Source organism: Contarinia nasturtii, unplaced genomic scaffold (assembly GCF_009176525.2).
Source record: "Contarinia nasturtii isolate CC-2019 unplaced genomic scaffold, AAFC_CNas_1.1 Cnas_scaffold_129, whole genome shotgun sequence".
In the NCBI taxonomy this organism is placed as follows: Eukaryota; Metazoa; Arthropoda; class Insecta; order Diptera; family Cecidomyiidae; genus Contarinia; species Contarinia nasturtii.
This window is the reverse complement of record NW_022197486.1, coordinates 5,088,196-5,104,351: the sequence shown is the minus strand read 5'-3', so window position 1 is coordinate 5,104,351 and position 16,156 is coordinate 5,088,196. Positions and strand designations below refer to the sequence as shown.

Below are 16,156 nucleotides of genomic sequence, written 5' to 3'. Positions count from 1 at the left end.
AAATGGATTTTTAAAATGGTCTGAATGAAATTGGAAACGATACGATTTAAGTTAAAAACATAAAAATAAACTGACAAATATATTCAACTAAAAAAACCGTACACTTTGCGCGCGTCCATTCAATAGAAAATCACAAACACATTTGACACATTCGGTCGTCGGTGTCGAGCCAGACGTCTACGATTTTATACACACAACAATACAAAAAAGAAAACACGAACAAAACACACATCTATTCACAGCAATACAAACGAACACTCGAGTACATGCACACACATAAGATATATGCAATAGATTTCTGGATGTGTGCACCCGCAACCCATCGGTGCTGACATCTATCGAACAATTTCAGTCCAATGGTTGGAAATGATTTGTTTACGCTCTTGAGTGACGAAGCTTTTGAAAAAAAAGTAAAGCAAAAAAATACATTCAATCATCGAATTAAAGATTCATTTTAAAGGCATTTTCATTCAAAATGTCAATTTCATTTGGAAATAAAAATGAAAATTCAAATTAAAATCCAAAAAACAAAAACACACTTCAAAAATGTAAAGACAATAGTAGTTTGCTGATGCCATCTTCTCGTCAAATTTCCAACCATTTTTGGTGCGCGCATTCTTCAGACTTTCATTTCAAATGAAAACAATTTGATTTAATTTTTTTTCACGGTACGAATTTTATTGGTTTTTTATTGTATTTGTTTTTGTATCATTGGTCATAAATAAATAGATAAATAAATAAATAAATAAATACGCAAATAAATAAGTTTTAATTAAATGAACGAAAAAAAAGAAGCGAAGCGTGTCTATGTTTTGATGAATTGAGTCTAATACACCTTAAATGCAATGAATAATATCGTAAACGAAATGCAAAATTATCCGCATTCACCCGAATCGAACCAATCAATTGATCGAAAACGTGTTGCAATTACGATTCATTCCGGAAAAATTGAAATTTCAGCATTCAGTTGAATACTGATATCTAAGTAACTAAGTGTTGTTGTCATCGTCGAATATCGTTTTTCATTTTCGTTCATTTTAATCTTATCTTAAGGATACTCAGGCTCTTCATTAAGTTTAATAATTATTGAATAAACTACGTGTCTATTGGTTTTTGTGTGTAATTTGCCTCTTGCGCAATAGAGACAGCAATGGGAGTTGCTGTCCCGATCTAAGCTGCTTCGGTCGATTGCTGAAGGAATGCCTGGGCAACTGAAGCCAATTTTTGTGACACAACCTGGGCAATATGTGAACTCTTTTGCCATACAAATTTACGGGTACGATCATGATTATCGGCACTGTCTACCTTCACCTGAAAAGTTGAATTCCAATAAGAAATCCCGTTAGTTTCTCACCAAAAAAAAAACACAGGAAAACATTCAATTCAAATTTGGCATGCGGTTTTAATTTATGCTTTGAAATGAGTAAATATTTGAAAAAAAATTGGGTGTTTGTTCGTTCAATGCAAAAATAACTTTTTACGTATCTAATCTGGCTGTTGATATATTTTATCGTAATTTTTGTTTATTTTTGCATTTAAACGTAAACGTCTATCTAATGTATAAAAAAAAGGTGATGATGTTTACCTGTTTTGGTTGTTGAACTTTGATTGAATGAAGTGTGACATTGTTGCCGGAGACACGTAAATTGATGCGTCCAATCATTTGTGTTGTGGTTGCAGTGGCACGTTTTGTTTCTCGTTTAGCACCGCGTCCAAATGATTTTTCCACTCTCAAAACCAATGGACCGAGTACGAAATTCGAGCGCACGGACATATAGTCGCTCATTGGACTATAACCATAAATAGATCAATAAATAAATCGATATGTTTTGGATAAAAAGTGTTTAAAAAAACTTACGTGACGCGAACATTTCCATGACGTTTTATTGTTGAAAGACCGTGCAATGTGCCACGTGCCCGATTGATAACTTGTTGCTGGGGTTTGGTTGCATCGGTTTTGGCCGGTGTCTTTTGTTTGGTAACATTTGCTTTGCGACGCACAACCGTATTTTTATTGTGATGATGATGTTGATTTTGTCTCAATTTATGACCACCAGCCGATGCCGTTGTTCCCGCAGCGGAAGCACCGTGTTGTTGAACACTTTTTTTTTGTTGGGTTTTTGCAGCGACGGAACATTCTTTCGATTGATTCGATTCAACACAATCGGTTCGTGCTTTTGCTTCAGACTCATTGATACTTCCATCTTGGCTGCGGCCCAGCTCATGAACGCTATCGAAAATTAAGTTGATTCATTTGAATATTGAAATAAAAATCGAGAGAGAGATAGGGAGAGAGAAACAACGAACCTCTTCTTCTTTTTCTTTTGTCCATTCTTTTTGACACCCTGTTTGGTTGTGATCGATGTTGATAACCGTACATTGACTGGATCGTATGATTGCTTAAGAATGGCACCAATTCGTTCATAAATCCGATCACAGTAGCGATTGTATTTGTAGACAAGTGCGTCGGGTACGTTGTTTGGTGTGGTGGTTGCCAAAATTGGTGCGGAATCATCATTATCATTTTTTGGTGCAATTTGTGGTGTTGGTGTGATTCCATTTAATGTATCGGCTACATTCAGGAGGGCTGGTGTGACCGATTTTTCTGTTTCTTCAGTTGAATTGACGGATGTAACGGCGCCTGGAAAAATAAGGTTTTTTTTTTGTTCGAGATGTTGTCCGTATCGTTGATTTTTTTGAAAGCAAACTTAAACAGCTTAATAACACAAAAGAATCATTTTTAAATGAAAAGTAATCAAATGATCCGAAAACATAATATAAACAGTAGAAGAGTGCAATTCAGTTTATGATCACATTCAATTGCTAATTGGAAGTGTAGCATTCGAAAATCGAATTTTTCAAGAATTTGTGCTTCGACGAAGGCACGCAAAACTCACAAAAAATTCATTATTCACATTTCTTTTCAACTGAAAGAATATACCATCAATATCTGGGAAAGATGCGCGGACATGAATACATGAATACTAAAAGAGAAAAAGGCTGTTTTCTTAATTGAGAAAGTTTCATCTAGGGGGTAGACACAATAGAGAATGAATGAATACCAATGAATTGTCATAATACCTATCTATTTTCAAATATGACAATTACTTACTTATTTAAAGATTACTTGTACTAAAAATGTGAATACCGTGATTACCAAATGTCAAATTGATATCGGTAATAAAGATTTCAAGTTTCTTCCATTTCGTTTTAACATTCACCATTTCGAAATTTATTTTAATTTTTTCCGTTTTCTTTCTGCTATTTTTATCAAAATTGTTTTTGTATTTATTAAACCAATTGAAATACTACACTTAATAGCGTTGAAAAAGTTTTTTTAATATTTGGAAGATAATATTCATATATGCACATTGTGAGACGTTGCTGAATGCATTGACATTTCGTCTAAAACTGAGAATACCAAGAATACCAAGAATACCAAGAGTACCTTCAATTTCGGTGAATATCTCAAGTAATATTCCATGTGTCTACCCCCTAGAGTTTCATTATCACTTTAATTCAGCTTCAAACGTATTTATTTTTTCTTCTCCTTCGTTTTTTTTTAATTAATTAAATTCGCGCATACAAAATTGAACGAGTTTTTTTTTCATCTTCTTTCATAGCTATCTTTTAATAATTAGTTTTTTTTTTTCATTTCATTGAAATTGTCGTATCTGCTTCGATTTCTCGTGGAACTGGAGGTATGTGTGAAAAACAAGTTTGAGTGCCGACCAATTGAGGGAAAATTGTAATAAAGATTTCATTTTATTCGCACGCACACTTTTCTTTTGTTGTCGTCATCATGGTGGCTGTGTGATGTTGCTGTTCATCGTCTCATGTATGTATGATTTTTTGATTGCATGGGAAAAGGAATTCACACACAGAATATTCGACGAGTCAATTAAAGTATAACCGATTAATGTATAAATATACGCTTTTAAACTGGGTGACCTAGAAATCTACAATGGAGATGGAATCGCAAGCGATGCGAATATCTGCATACGGGAATGTGAATTACGATTATGCGTGTGTACGAGAGAGCGTTCCATGAGAAAAATTGACATTGTTGTCGCTTTTTATTACTTTTGGCTTTGGCGATGATGAAGAGGAGAAAAAAAAAACACAGTCGAGATGCTGAGAAGATCGAAAATCAATGATGATGGCGAGAGTAAAACGGCGTACGGGAAAGTGTCTTATTTTATAAAATGCGTCTTTTTCTTCGTCTTTCTTTCTTTCTGTTTGTCTACCTTTTTGGCTTTCATTCTCATCATGCAAAAAAAAAAAAATATAAATTGAATGAAAAAGAAAACTTCAACGTTAATTGGAATGAATATGTGATAATTGAATATTGTTTAATGTCTGAGAATCACAACTCAGACAAATATGACAATTAGAGTGTCTGAAAGTAAAATGGGTGTGAATGAAAGTATCGAAATTATAATAAATCATAATTCAATCATGACTTTGGGCCACAATTTTCACCGAACAACGCGATTTGATTTCATAGAGAGTCGTTCTTCAAACTCATACAGACCATAGTGATCGAGAGAGATTTTACGAAAAATTTCACGTTCACAAATCACGTATCATGTCCGCACAATTTTATTTAACAAAAAAAAAATAACGCTGGCTCCGATATCCAATTGTCAATAGTGCACATATATTATACTATGTTATTGACTAATGAAGAGTAAAGATTAGACAAAGTAAGACAGTGGCTACCCATCGAATGAAATGTTTACAGAACTAATTGAATCTACTAAATATACGTAGTTGACATGCAAAGCATCTGAAATGGAAAATCTTTTGCAGCTAAGAGGAAGCGCCGAAATGCAAAATAAATAATAGAGAGAAAGAAAGACAGAGACAAGAATTACGATCAAGCGAAATTACATGATTAGCGAAAAACATTTGTTTTTCGTTTATAAACTACACAAAGCCCCAAAGCACAGTATCTAAATCTACAAAGAAAATTTCCATATTTTTGTTTTTTTTTGTTTTGTTTTTGTTTTGTTTACGGTCATTTTGATGTTTCATTTTATTTGTTATGATCTATTGGCTAGTTTTGTTGTGTGTTCAATGTCTGTGATATGTTTCAATATGTTTCTTTGTTTTTTTTTTTGTTCTCTGTGGTATTTTGTATGTTTGTGTGTGTTTTTTTTTAAAATAATATTTTTGTGTATTTGTGTTGTATGGAGGGTTTGGAAGTTCATTTCAAGTTAAGGGCGTTTAGGTGTCTTTCGCTCTTTAGTTCAGTTGAGCTTTCATTTTACGTACGTGTAAGTGTGTAAGTCTTTTTTTTTTAATGTGTGTAGATCATTTGTTTTATATATTTGTGTGTTTGGGTGTAAGTGTCTGTATGTGTATGTGTGTGTGTGTTTGTGTGTATTTCTATGTTTTAGCCGAAGCTTAACAACATTTGATTTCTTTGAAATTTACCGATTTTACTCTGTTAAACATTTTTTGTCAAAAAAAAAGTTTTTTTGTTTATCGAAATGTTTTTTTCAATTAAAACTCAAGAAAATAAAAATTTCGTCTAATTTCAATGAATTCCAATGTTGCCTTCTAACATAAAATCTAATAAAGAACATAAAATAGTATATAATCATACATAGTTTTGTTGTTTTTTTTTTTTTTTTTTTTTGAAACATTTGACTTTTTGAATATTTAAATGCTAAACATTTACAACGAAAGGATTTTGTTCATTTTTTTTGCTTTAAATAAAAATAAATAAAAGTAAAAATAAATAAATAAATAAATAAATTATTTTTTAAAATAAATACATTAGCGCCATGTGATAAATTCTAATGAAACGAAACAATGTAGAAGCAGAAAATGATAAAAAGAGTGAGTACTTGACTAAAGATAAAATATGGATGAAGAGTTAAGCTTTGATATGTATATGTTGTTTTATGTTTTGTTTTTCAGTTGCTCCAAGTTAAAAACTGTTATTATCCATATTTGGAGTAAATGCACGATTTAATGTGAATGAAAGAAAAAAAAATGCCGCGTCAAAATTGTCTCGTCGCGGTTTAGAAAAAAAGGAGAAGAAAAAAGTGTGAATAGAAAATAGATAGAGATGGGTGGCCAAGAGTGGCCAAAAATAGATATATATATATTGAAAAAAGAATGAAATGAAAGCCAAAAAGCGAAAGCACAGTGCGCCGAAAAGGAGAGATGAAAAAGAGTGTGCATGATATGGGTCGTTTTTGTTTTATCCGTCGAAGTTAAAGATGAAGATAAAGAAACACATAATTACACATAGTTTATAAATAGCAATAAATAATTACAATAATCCATTTAAACTTAAACGCAATAAATTGACATACACACACGCGCGTGCGCACACACAATTGACGATCCATTTGCGATTGGTATTGTACACACGCATTTATTCCAAATGATAAATGGTTTTTGGGGCGAGAGTTGATTTTTATTGTTTTTTTTTTTCTTCTTTCACATAGGTTACTAGCTGCGTAGTTAAAAATAACACCACACAATTGGATCGTCAATTCGGCTCAAACTCTTCTCGTATCATTTTCTTCTTCGTTTTTTTTTTGAATAATTAATTGTAGAGTGAAAACAACTTCAATTCATTTAAATTCGTTTGGCATTCTAACTGTACATAATGTGCAAAAGAAAATTAATAAATTTTCAATTTATTTTATCTCTGTTCGTCTTCTACGTTACGTTTCTGTTTTGCGGTTTCCAAGTATTTCAAATTCGTGTCATATGCGATCAGATTCTATCCAATTTTTTTTTGTTTGTTTTCTCTTTTTTTTGGGAAGGTGGTCTCGTCTTAAATTAAAACATAATTTTGTCTGCACTTTTTGCGGCGAGTGAACTGATCGCTCGCTGCTTTCGATCTTGCGATTTCTGTATATACGTGTTTATGTGTGTGTTCTACTTATTTATGTATTTTTTTTGACTCACGTGCTTTCCGTCCACGAGCTTCAAGTGCATCTTCGCCAAGAAGATCCTTTCGTTTCGCCAACAGTCAGTTGCAAATGTGATTGTGCACGTGGAATGCGCAATTAAAATAAAGAAAGAGAGAAACACATTGCGGCGGCGTTAACAAATTTTAGTGTCACTTGTGGTTTTGATGTGATTGGGTACTTACCTCTTCTTCGTCGTCATCATCATCGTCGTCATCGTCATCGTCGTCATCATCCAGCACTAGAAAATTTGGGATGCGTTCAATTACATATTATTTTAAGCCAGTTTTCGTGATCTTTTCTCCTATTTAAAATTCAAAAAATGACCAACATGCCAATTTTTCGAAGGTGTCTACACCTGACCTGAATGACTTATTTGCCGTTTACGAATTTAACTTTTAAAAATTATCGCTCGAAATTAAATTTCTTTTTTTTTTTGCAAATTTGAAGCGAAAAGTAATCAAACAGCAAATAAGTGCATATGAGCTTATGAAAAGCAACCAATATTCAATATTCAATATCCAATATGTTAAGAAAACTGCATAAAATCGAAAATTGTATTAAAAAAATCGTCCAAAAACGTTAAATTTCAAATGGCTATTGAAAAAATCGGATCAACAACGAAAGAATATCTCATTTTAAAATTCTACAGTGAAGAAGATTTGAATGTTTACCTTCTTCGAAATCGGTTACATCATCGTCGTCATCATCGTCATCGTCATCGTCGTCATCGGATGAAGCATTCGATACCTGTTGAACGGCTGGTTGGGCAACAGAGGCGGCTGCCGTTTGCACTTCGGCTTGGTCTTTCAAGTTTGAATCGGCTGTTAAATCGACACCATTTTGAATACTTTCTACCTCAACACCGACATTGTTTTCTTCTTCGTTATAAGTGTCATCCACTGCACACATCCAAAAGAAAATACACAATTTTGTTTGTTTTTGTTTCGTTTTTCACCCAGAGAAGGATAATGGTTGTCAGTTAAATTTTTTTGTTGAAATTATGATAACGACAAGTGATTGATTGTGATAGGGTGTGCAATTAAATATGGCATACAATGTGCATGAAATTGGTTTTGATTTGGTGGCATGTGTGTGTGCGGGGATTATCAAAATAATGGAAGGAGCTTTTTATGAATACACCGTGTAAAAGTTACAGCCGTACATCTCATGTGGCCATTTTTTTTTCTTGTGAACATGATTAGAACTATTTATAAGCCATAGAATGTCAATGCAAACATTTAAACGGTGTATTGGTGGAAACTGAATGAATCATTTACCTGGATAATCAGCTGCGACCGGTGATTCTTCGGCAATATTCGTGGCGGCTTGTACTGGTTGTTGAACACTAGCAGCTGGTTGCTGCAAACCAGTCGATGGACTAATTTCATCTTCTTCATCATCATCATCGTCTTCGCCTAGAATATCGTCGAAGAAACGTTCGAGGTAGTCATCGTCATCATCATCGTCACCTATAATCAAATAAATTCAACAACAACAAGAAATTGCAACAAATTATACAATTTTCAATCATTAAATTAAATGTGAATTAAAAATCTGAATCTATGCAATTTTTTGGATTTTCTTCATAAAGTCTGTTGATTACACTTTATTCATTGATAAAATAAGTTAAGGTTTACCTTCTTCATCATCGTCGTCATCATCGTCATCGTCTAAAATATCCAAATCATCATCGTCGTCGTCATCATCATCGTCGTCCTCTTCAACGGCGGCAGGAGCAGGGGCGGCTGCACTAACTGTTTGTTGTCGTGCTACTTCGTTGGCTTTAGAACCATCATTGAATGCTTGAACAACTTGTACGGGTGATGCGGTCGTTAATTGAACAGCAATCAGAGTTGTGGTCATAAACAGCAATAGAAAGGTCAGCTTCATTTTTTACTATAAATTTTTGGAATCCTAAACATTGACAAAAATAAACAAAACAGAAATGCACCATTAAATTATCAGTGAACGGGCAGAAAAATTGGTCAATTAAATAAAATGTGAGTTAATGCTTTGAACTTCCTTAAAACGGTCGCATATTCAATATATCTCCGTCTTTATCAGAAGTCAAATTGTATGCGCGCGGAAGTGATTTTATTTTACATAAACGCTAGACACGCACATACAGAGAAAGAGCAATTGAAAGTTGCTTTATTCCAGAGAAAAAAATCAGTGTCATGGAAAAAAGGTAGCAGCAACGACACATATCAAAACAGCATATTCATACTAATTCGAAGTATTTTGGTTCGTTTCTCGCTTGTTTTTAAAATTGGTATCACGCACAGTTGTAAAGAGTTAAGCGTGCACAGCGTGATTTCGTGGTCGGCTGTTGATGCCGTCGTCGTTGTTGTTGTCGAAATTTTTTTGAGTGGCGCATATTAATTTTGACGAACCGGGACATCGATAACCTTATTTTCGATGTCAGCTTTCGAGCATTTTAAAGAAATTTTCAATTATAAATTCAATTCGAATTGCTTCTCTCGTACGATTGCAATGCAAAACAAATGAGCGGGCGGCAGTCGATGTATGTGTGCCGCATTTTATTTCACCGTTGGTTTTTTTTATGTAATTAAAACTGATATTGACGACTTCAATGAATTTCACTTATTATCTCTGAATTGAAACGGAAACGGAGATGGTGGTCAACGGTACAATAAACATATTGTTTTATATTTGGACCGTTCTACTTTTTCGGCCGAGCGAATTATGTTACGTTCTTTTGTGTTTTTTATAAGCATATTGTTTGGTTATTTGTCGACATTTCTGGAAGTCATTCATTTGAAGAGAACGCATTTGGATTGGAAGTGTTTGAATGTTTGCAATCAACACGGACCACTAATTAATCAGTTGAGTCTATTTGGCACACAGCCATTATCAGTTGCATTTACTCATTCTGGTGTAATTGATTCAAATTATCGGATGGTTCATGATTTGTTAATATATAGATATTTATATTTTTAGCCAGTGTGTGTACGAATAAAAATGTAAAACCGTGAAAAAAATTTGAATAATAAGTTGAGTCACCTACTTTACGTGCACGGTTGGTGTTGGTTTTTTTCTTATCTTCTTCGTTTTTACTTCACCGAAGAAAAGTGGCTGAACGCTATCGGCCATTGCTCACTCTTCTCTGCATGAAGAACTCAAGCCAAAAACAAAATCAAGGAGAGGAAGAAATACACACATATTTATGTACAAATGCAAAATGAAAAGCGGGGCGTGCAACGATTAAGAAATGCAATCTAAAGCAAGTCCATATTGAAAGCCAATTATGCATCTTGATCATGGATAACGGTTTTTTTTTCACCAGCCTACAGACGTGGCTAGAAAGACAGTGAGAGAGAACGAAAGAGAGCGCACACCACCAATAACCAGTAAGAAGAACTTCATCCAAAATGCGTGCACTAAACAATGGTCATTATGAGATAAAATTACGAAGTCAGTCTATTGTTTTAGATGTGCGTGCGATAGTACTTTAATATGCACAACTATGAGTGTCTGGACAATGAACATGGATATTGTCCGCATTTCACTGATGCAACCAAAGTGATGGAACACTTCACATCTTACCAAAAATGTTTACCGATTTATTTTTTTAACGTTTTTGTTCTTGTTTTCTCATCCAGATCTTACGAACAACATTTTGATTGAAACAAATCGACCGGTCGAAGATTCAATTCAGGATAAATATCAATTCGATTCGAAAGTAAATCACATCGAAAAGATGCACTTTTATCTGTGTTTGTGCCTCCACTTTCCATTATCATGATACCGTTGCGTTTGAATTGGCATTCAAGCATAGACACAATGTGTCACACAATTTTTTCATTGAATTTTATCGAAGACGATAATGAGAGAGCAACTTGTTGCCGGTTTATATAGTGTTAATGGCAAAAACTTTCTTTCAACATATTCTTTCTTGCAACGGATGCGTTATGTGCGCTCGCGCACGCACAACATATCAACTTCCAACTTAAGGAGAGATATTGGCACCAAAATCAGTCATTTGCGTCTTTAGGTACATAAACACATACACACACACGAGCGGCGATAACGATAATTCTTTTCGCAACAATTTTTAGCGGTCGTGACGTACGATGCCGATGGGTTTGGTTTCTTCTTTCGAATTTCTGCCGCACAATTTCAAGTTAACACACTTAAAATTGGTGTCGAAGCGAAATGATTATACTATTCGGATTGCCCTTATGTTATACATAAATACGTGTTGTGAGACCAGCTCAACATATATACATAAATTTGAATGAAAAGAAACAAAACAAACGGCCATTATGGCCAATCTCACGTACGTCATTTATCACTTTTATGACCGAATAGTTCAAAAGTGCCCTGCCAAAACGACCTATTGAATTTCAACATTTGAACGAACCATTTTCATTGAAAATGGACGTGCATCGCGATTGTCATACCTGTGCTTCTTTTTTCATCATCTTTCCAATTCTAATTTGTTGAATTTTAAATTCATTTCAATAAGCCAAAATCAGAATATTACTGTTATTCATTTAAGCTGTATCGTCGTCGAAATCATCATCGCGTTGTCAATGTGCGCGTGCTTATGTGCATGAGAAAAGAAAGAAAGAAAGAAAGAGAGAGAAAGATATGTATGCGCTAAACAAAGTTACCATCAAGTGCCATTATCTATCTTCTGATGTACACACATAAATGAATTTAAGAATGGGGTCAAAAATGAGGCAAAAACGAAAAATAACGACGAAGAATAAAAAAAGCACGGAAAACAACAACAATCTGAACAGCAAACAAGCCAATCAACTTGAGCATATGAAATGTGGCATGTGTGAGAAGGTATAAAAAAACCGAACTACACTCTCTCAAGATATCGAAATGGTTAAAGAAAAATTGGAATTGGATATGCCATCACAATCGTCGTCGTCGCATAGTGCTTATCATTGTTGTAGCTGTTATTTGTTAAACGGTTTTTTTCTTCGTCTTTCATGTGTGTGTGTGTGTTTCTTTATTCCATTCGCCTTTTCATTTATTACTTCATATACAGAACTATATATATAGATGTACAAACACATTCAGTCATACGACTAAGAGTTTTGTTTCGAGCCAGTTTTGCCATCTTCATTGATATTAATATCTCTGTTGCACACACAATACCGGTATAATGTGACATGATTGTTGTTTTGGTGTGTGTGAAAGACGACAAACGTTATCTATTGCACGAAAGAACAAGAATGAACGGATTCAAACCAAACAAAACCAAACCAAACCAAGTTGACAAATCAAGTTCTGTATGCCGTTATATGGCCAATAATATTTGTTGAAAGTGCGCACATTTGCACACAATCACAATCAACGACCGTTCCACGGTGGATGGAAAATGTTGTTGTGCTTTTACATTGAGATGCAAAATGCATTGTTTGTGTGTGCGAGCGCGCGCGGGCGATAGATGATGACAATATGAACGACCATCAGTTTTATCAATGTCAAGAACGATGGAACCCATATAATCGACGCTGTGTCAATTGTACTTTGACAATTTTAAGCGATTCCATTTTCACTTTTTCTTTTATATTAAACCGAGAACAAAACAATTCTTTTTTTCTTTCTTTTTCTTTGTCTCTCTAAAAATAAACGCCACAACGGTTTGTATGATTAAAACCGTTCGAATCGTTGGCATAAAGAATAAAACACCACAAAGACACAAAGAGTTAAACGAGCGCAATGACACACTGTTGAAGGTGCTCAGGCTGCTTCAAGTTCATATGAACACAATTCCGAAAATGTGGGTCAAAATCCAAAACACGAAAACAACAAATTGTATGGTATTGCGTTATGCCGATCCACTATACCAATTCATTACGGAAAAAACTGCATTCAAGCATAAACCCGACCGATACACATGCCATCAGTTCTCTCAATAAAAATTGTGGAACAAAAAAGGCGATTCGTTTCCGGCAACAACAACAATCGCCGACTTCATTTCGACGAGAGCAAAATAAGCGTAACAAAAAAAAGAACAACAACAACAACAAAATAAAGAAATAAAAACATTTTTTTTTTCTCTTCTCAGTTACATTCATTGGGCTCGATGAGATATATCGAGCGAGCGTTCAAGTTCAGTAATTGTCTTACTTTCTTTCTGTAGTTTACTTGTTTTGTTTGGTTGTGGCTTTTTTCTGCTGCCTTTTTTTTTCTTTAACTTCTTTTGTGACTACGCTTGGCTATTTTGTGTTCAGGTTATCGTCTAGTTCTTCTGTGAGTGTGTGTACTTTACTTAATATTGCATTTAACCAGTCATTTAGCTGCGATTTTTTTCTTCTATTATTTCGTTCGCTTCTGCGCCATCGTCCGTCTTATATACATGGACATGCGCTCATTTCTCTAATCCACATATAAATGTCTGTTCACAACAGCATAAAACTCCACATCTCTTTCTCTCTTTTTATTTAAAATATTTTTGAAAAAACTCTTTTTTCTTCTTCGTTTTTCTCTTATTCTGGTTGCGATATGTGTTGTTTAATTTGCCAATTGCTCTTTGGTATTCAAGTGCGGCAATAACTCAACTAAATGCTCTTCAATTATCCGCACGTATCTCTATATATATATATGTGTGTGTTGTTCAACATTTTCGTGGCGGATACATTCGATATTGCGTAAAAATCGTTTCATACGTTCTTGTTCTAGTTTGTATGCAAATTTCTTAACTTTTCTAATTTTTAATGTGGAATCTATAAACCTGGTTCTTTTTATGTACACCAAACTAAAAACTTTCTATATTCGTATTGCTTTTTACGCTTTTAGGCGTTGTTCTAATCTGTGATGTTTGTAAAATCCAAAATCGTTCGAAAGATGTTCACCAAACTAAACAAAACAAAAAATCACACTAAATGAATGCTCTCACTCGACTTGATTATTTATTTATCGCGAAACTCTGCAAAAAAAAAATTGTCACCACAAAAAAAAACAACGGTGAAAATTTCCGTTCAATTTGATTAACGAATTGATATGCTGCGGATGATAGTCGTGCCACGAACAAAATTTCGAAATCAAAACGACAAATCACAATATCCAGTTATTGTTGCAGTTCGCAACGGTGAAAAAAAAATTTAAATTTAGACAGGAAAAAAAGGTGCGAAATCATGTAGAAACAATCGAAACGAAACTAAAAACTAACTAATGACAAAAAATGAAAAAAAAAAAAAAATTAGAAGTAAACACGTACAAACTATTTGGTTTTGGTTTTTAATGATTAATTCCGTAATTGGTTCTGTGTGTGAATTCGTGAAAAAAAAAATTCGGTGGCCGGAGATCTTCACTGTACAACACTCTAACGAAAAATACATGCAGCAACGGCACTCACCTTTCTTTTATAGAGTTACATCACCAAGCAGCACCAGTCAGTCAATCAGCTCATTTCTTTTCTTCAGTTTTTTATTCGGTTCTCTTCTCTTCAACGCATTTCTTTTCCATTTCTTTCTCGCTGCTGTGCCCAGCTTTTCAGCGAACGGTTTGGCTCATTCGGATTGTGTGTTCTGGGAACTTACACGAGACCGATCAACACTCTCAATACACGACCGTATGTGACGGTTTATTGCTTCGAAGAAAATTCAACTAGCTACCGTCAGCGAAGAGAATAGATGTGCGTGTATGTTTGTGTGTGCGCCTAAGTTTGAGAGAAGAAGAAAAAAAAAACACATAATAAACGAATAAGTACAGCATTTTAACGCAACTCTGAATAATCTGATAGAAAAAGAAACAGATATGCACATGACGGCACACGCCACTTTATTCACAAGATTTTAATCAAATCAACGATAATTGTAATCTATGCGTGATTTGAGCTCATTGTGCATCTCTCATAGATAAATACGTTAACTTTTCTCAATCTAGTCTCCTACTTAAGTGGTGTGTGTTTTTTTTCTCTCTTCGTTTTTTTGTTTCATGGGGCCTTGTTTCATACGATTCGAATTGGATTTCACTTGAAATCGGTTAATTCAATGCATTTTCCTTGACAATTCATCTCAGATGGGTAATTTTGACAATTCCCAAATTAATGTATTGTTGGAATTTTATTTTTTTTTCTCTTAATTTGATTGTTATTTTTTTTTACTTTCTCGTCATTTTTACTGCAGTTCATGAACAATCTACATCATCATTACTTATAATAGCTGTTGCGATATACATTTTTTTAATCTTTTTTCTTCATTTACTCTGTACAGAGGACAAAAACGACTTTGGAGCTATGGAAATGTTTTATTTATTTATCAGTATCAAAGAAGTCTAATAAAAATCAAAGAATTGTGGAAAAAAATGAAAAAAAAATGTGGCAAATGAAAAAATCTAGCTCAAATACGCACTAATTTTGAACGACAACTGTGATGGCCAAAAACAAGACATTCAAGCAATTCCGTGCAAAATTCACATGGTAAAGGATGTAATTTGACCGACTGGGTTCAAGCGGGTTCAAAAGGTTTTTGGGAATGTATGTCATATTTTAGGCACCGAAACATTCTGTACACCAAACTTGATTTATTGGGTGCTTTTATCATGAAAATGGTTAGTTTTGCAGTACATTCGCTTCTATTACCAATGAAACAATTTTATACGCACAACTGGACCAGTAGGTCAAATTCGTCGACGAAAACAGCAGTAACATAAAAAACATAAACAAAAATCTTAATATAAAAAAAAAACGATATGTGCGATACGCTTGCTGTTAATATATGGTGTTTATTTAAAAAGAAAAAAAAACGATCTCATATTTATTTGGTGAAATAGGTTTGAAGTGCAAAAAATAATGTTCTGCCTCATTGTTTTGGGTCATGCACCCAGAAAATGCGCAGCTGCAACAACAGTAGCATCAAGAGAATGGAATGCAAGATTATTTCCGTGACATCGAAATTAATTCATTTGGTTTGGAAAATGTTGGGAATATGAGAGAGAAACGAAAACTCAATCGCTTGATCCAAAACGCACGCATTGCATCGCCAACTGCATTGTTCACTAGAACTGACTGTGTGTTTTTTTTTTCGTGAATCGTCGATGCTCATATATTTCTTCTTCACGTTTTCTTCTTTATATTGCAAATCAGTTTTCCGCTGTAAAAAAATGAATATCGTTCAAAACAGTGTATTCATAAACCAAAAAAAAAATCTTCACAATGGAGCACACAAATCGTTCTCGCGTTTCACCTTGATTTCAGAACGCATGCTGAATATTTAAAGAGGCAAAAAAAA

At 34.1% G+C, this 16,156-nt stretch overlaps 1 protein-coding gene across 3 annotated transcripts; it reads right to left on the bottom strand.

Moving 5' to 3' along the window:
* Window positions 1-732: 732 nt before the first annotated feature.
* LOC116341788 (chromatin-remodeling ATPase INO80-like) lies at window positions 733-14,467 on the bottom strand. 3 transcript variants are annotated; one of them, XM_031769103.1, is made up of 10 exons: window positions 14,281-14,467; window positions 8,576-8,852; window positions 8,216-8,407; window positions 7,610-7,837; window positions 7,121-7,176; window positions 6,934-6,979; window positions 2,308-2,641; window positions 1,859-2,230; window positions 1,586-1,790; window positions 733-1,311 (listed from the first exon to the last, which is right to left on the bottom strand). In XM_031769103.1, exons 2-10 carry the CDS (start codon window positions 8,826-8,828, stop codon window positions 1,171-1,173), a joined length of 1,827 nt encoding a protein of 608 aa, XP_031624963.1. In that variant the 5' UTR covers window positions 8,829-8,852; window positions 14,281-14,467; the 3' UTR covers window positions 733-1,170. The 3 variants fall into 3 exon arrangements, with proteins under 3 accessions (XP_031624963.1, XP_031624955.1, XP_031624947.1); XM_031769095.1 differs by lacking the exon at window positions 14,281-14,467 and adding an exon at window positions 13,657-13,768; XM_031769087.1 differs by lacking the exon at window positions 14,281-14,467 and adding an exon at window positions 14,143-14,265 and having other exon boundaries at window positions 734-1,311.
* Window positions 14,468-16,156: the final 1,689 nt, after the last annotated feature.

What these genes read in the sequence shown, in the direction of transcription:
- LOC116341788 (XM_031769103.1), bottom strand. Translation starts at nt 8,828, where the DNA reads ATGAAGCTGACCTTTCTATTGCTGTTTATGACCACAACTCTGATTGCT. An exon ending in CAAAAGAAAAAGAAGAAGAG is followed by an intron (nt 2,231 to 2,307) that starts GTTCGTTGTTTC and finishes AATTTTCGATAG; the next exon opens with CGTTCATGAGCTGGGCCGCA. An exon ending in CATGGAAATGTTCGCGTCAC is followed by an intron (nt 1,791 to 1,858) that starts GTAAGTTTTTTT and finishes TTATGGTTATAG; the next exon opens with TCCAATGAGCGACTATATGT.